Source organism: Octopus bimaculoides, chromosome 2, assembly GCF_001194135.2.
Source record: "Octopus bimaculoides isolate UCB-OBI-ISO-001 chromosome 2, ASM119413v2, whole genome shotgun sequence".
NCBI classification, from domain to species: Eukaryota; Metazoa; Mollusca; class Cephalopoda; order Octopoda; family Octopodidae; genus Octopus; species Octopus bimaculoides.
The window spans coordinates 17,093,396-17,095,727 of record NC_068982.1 but is presented as its reverse complement, the minus strand read 5'-3'; the positions used below and the strand labels follow the sequence as shown (position 1 = coordinate 17,095,727).

General features: G+C 38.4%; 1 protein-coding gene across 1 annotated transcript; it reads left to right on the top strand.

The window, feature by feature from the left end:
- The first annotated feature begins 38 nt into the window (after positions 1 to 38).
- On the top strand, positions 39 to 1,836 carry LOC106879432 (uncharacterized). Its single transcript, XM_014928986.2, has one exon. It carries the CDS (start codon positions 371 to 373, stop codon positions 1,763 to 1,765), a length of 1,395 nt encoding a protein of 464 aa, XP_014784472.2. The 5' UTR covers positions 39 to 370; the 3' UTR covers positions 1,766 to 1,836.
- Positions 1,837 to 2,332: the final 496 nt, after the last annotated feature.

Below are 2,332 nucleotides of genomic sequence, written 5' to 3'. Positions count from 1 at the left end.
CTCCCTCTCTCTCTCTCTCTCTCTCTCTCTCTCTCACACGCTCACGCGCATACGCACGCGCGCATTTAATAATCAGATATAACATAAGAAAGCATAACATAAACAGAAAACACTAATTTTAACACACATTTTAGTTTGAATCTTCCGGAAAAGTGACCTTTGCAGGAAGAAAAGGAGAAAAACCGGGTGCCCCAACACAGTTGTGATTCCTAGGTAAAGAGACAGATTTCTTTAAGGAAAATACATTCTTCTTATTATGTAGAATTGTAACTCAATTAGAAATAAGCATAAAAGAAGGTCATTATTTTTTTTATCTATGATTATTTAATAATTTTCATTCCCTAAATAAATAAAAAAAAACTTTGTTAAAATGTTATCCCGTAAAAGGAAAGCAAATTTTACAAAGCAGGAACTTGAGGTACTAGTTGCTAATGTACAAGCCAGGAAAGATATATTATTCACTAAACGTAACACACCTGTATCTAACCAAGCAAAGCAACATGCATGGGAATGCATTGCTCGTAAAGTCAATTCTGTGGAGTCCGTCATGGGTGAACACCGAACTGTGAACGATGTGAGACGGAAATGGGTATGTCTGCTGAGCGAAACGAAAAAAGCCGAAATGCAGCGGCGGCGCCGAAACCAAGGTGCTGACGGTGCGTCCGGGTCCTCTTTAGGATTGAGTGGTGCTTTGGCTTTAGGAATCGGTTCAGGAGAATATACCCCTCTGCTCGCCGAAGCTATATTGAATATAAGCAAAAGCATTGGTGCTAATGCATCTGACGGAAAAGCTGGTAGTAGTTCATATTCTGTAGATCGAAATTCCTCTTTGCACAATTCTGTAGAAGAGGTTAATGAACTTTCTTTGTCGGCCGGAGATAATAACTTTATCGCAGGTGTTACTCAAGTTAGTCATGGATTAAGTAATAGCAGCAACCAATTGATCTCTAATACTAGTGTCAACGAGACAGCTGGAAATAACACTAGTTATCTGCAAGTTTCTTCGGTGTATTCCCAATCCGATATTCTTGATGATGTAGAAGACCAATTGAATAGTTCCCCGTCCAGAAACACTCAATCACCAACGATAATAAATAAAGCAAATGCAAATATTGTTTCAAATTTAAAAGCTACCGGACGATCAAACGTAAATCAACACAATTCTGGAGCACATCTAACACCAGAGGTAACTGCAAATACAATTTATTCTGTTACAAATATCAACAATCGTGAAAATATCACTGCTGTCAACTCTGATCTAGGTATCGTTCAAATAACACCTAATATCAGTTCGAGCGTTTATAGTAATAATTCAGTATATTTAGACGAGACAGGTGATTCTAAGATAACACTCCCTGATGGTTCTATTGTATCTGTTCGGAAAAGGCGACACAGTCAGCAAAGTAACAATGAATTAAACAGAACCAATTTCAATTCAGAAGAAATTATATCCGACCAGGATGATGACATTCAAGATATTGAGATTGATCCCAAGCAGATAGATTTGAATTCTGCTCCAGTCTATTCTGTTTCCACTTACACCAATAGTTCTGATAGCGAACAAAGAGATAAATCTTCATATCAAGTCACTGCATTAGACAGCGTCGCTGGATCAGACACTGGAAATAGATTGAGAACGAAGAGGAAACGTTTACATCAGATATCGGAACATTATTCGGAAAAGCTTTACCGAGTAAGATTTGTTTTCTTTTTTAAAAACTTTTTCCATTTCTTTTTCATTTCGTTGTTGATGTTGTTGTTATAATGGTTTCAAATTTTGACACAAGATCATCTGTTTCAAGGGAGGGTGTAAGTCGAGTACATCGATCCCAGTGCTCAACTGGTACTTAATTTATTGATCCCGAAAGGATGAAAGGCAAAGTCGACCGCGAAGGCATTTAAACTCAGAACGTAAAGAGCTGAAAGAAACGCCGTTAAGCATTTTTCAGACACGATTCTAGCTGGTCGCTACTTTTGTTGTTATAATGAAAGCAGTAGATGGCAGAATTAAGGCAGCGAGCTGGCAGAAGCGTTAGAACACCGAGCGAAATGCTTAGCGGTATTTCGTCTGCCGTTACGTTCTGAGTTCAAATTCTGCTGAGGTTGACTTTGCCTTTCATCCTTTCGGGGTCGATAAATTAAGTACCAGTTACGCACTTGGGTCGATATAATCGACTTAATCCGTTTATCTGTCCTTGTTTGTCCTCTCTGTGTGTAGCCTCTTGTGGGCAGTAAAGAAATAAAAATTAAATGCCATGCTGTATTTACTTAGGTCCGTTTATGTTCTGACTTCAAACCTTGCTGAAATCGAATTTAGTTTCATCTTTCCAGG

Coding starts and splice junctions, on each gene's coding strand:
- LOC106879432 (XM_014928986.2), top strand. CDS start 371: ATGTTATCCCGTAAAAGGAAAGCAAATTTTACAAAGCAGGAACTTGAG.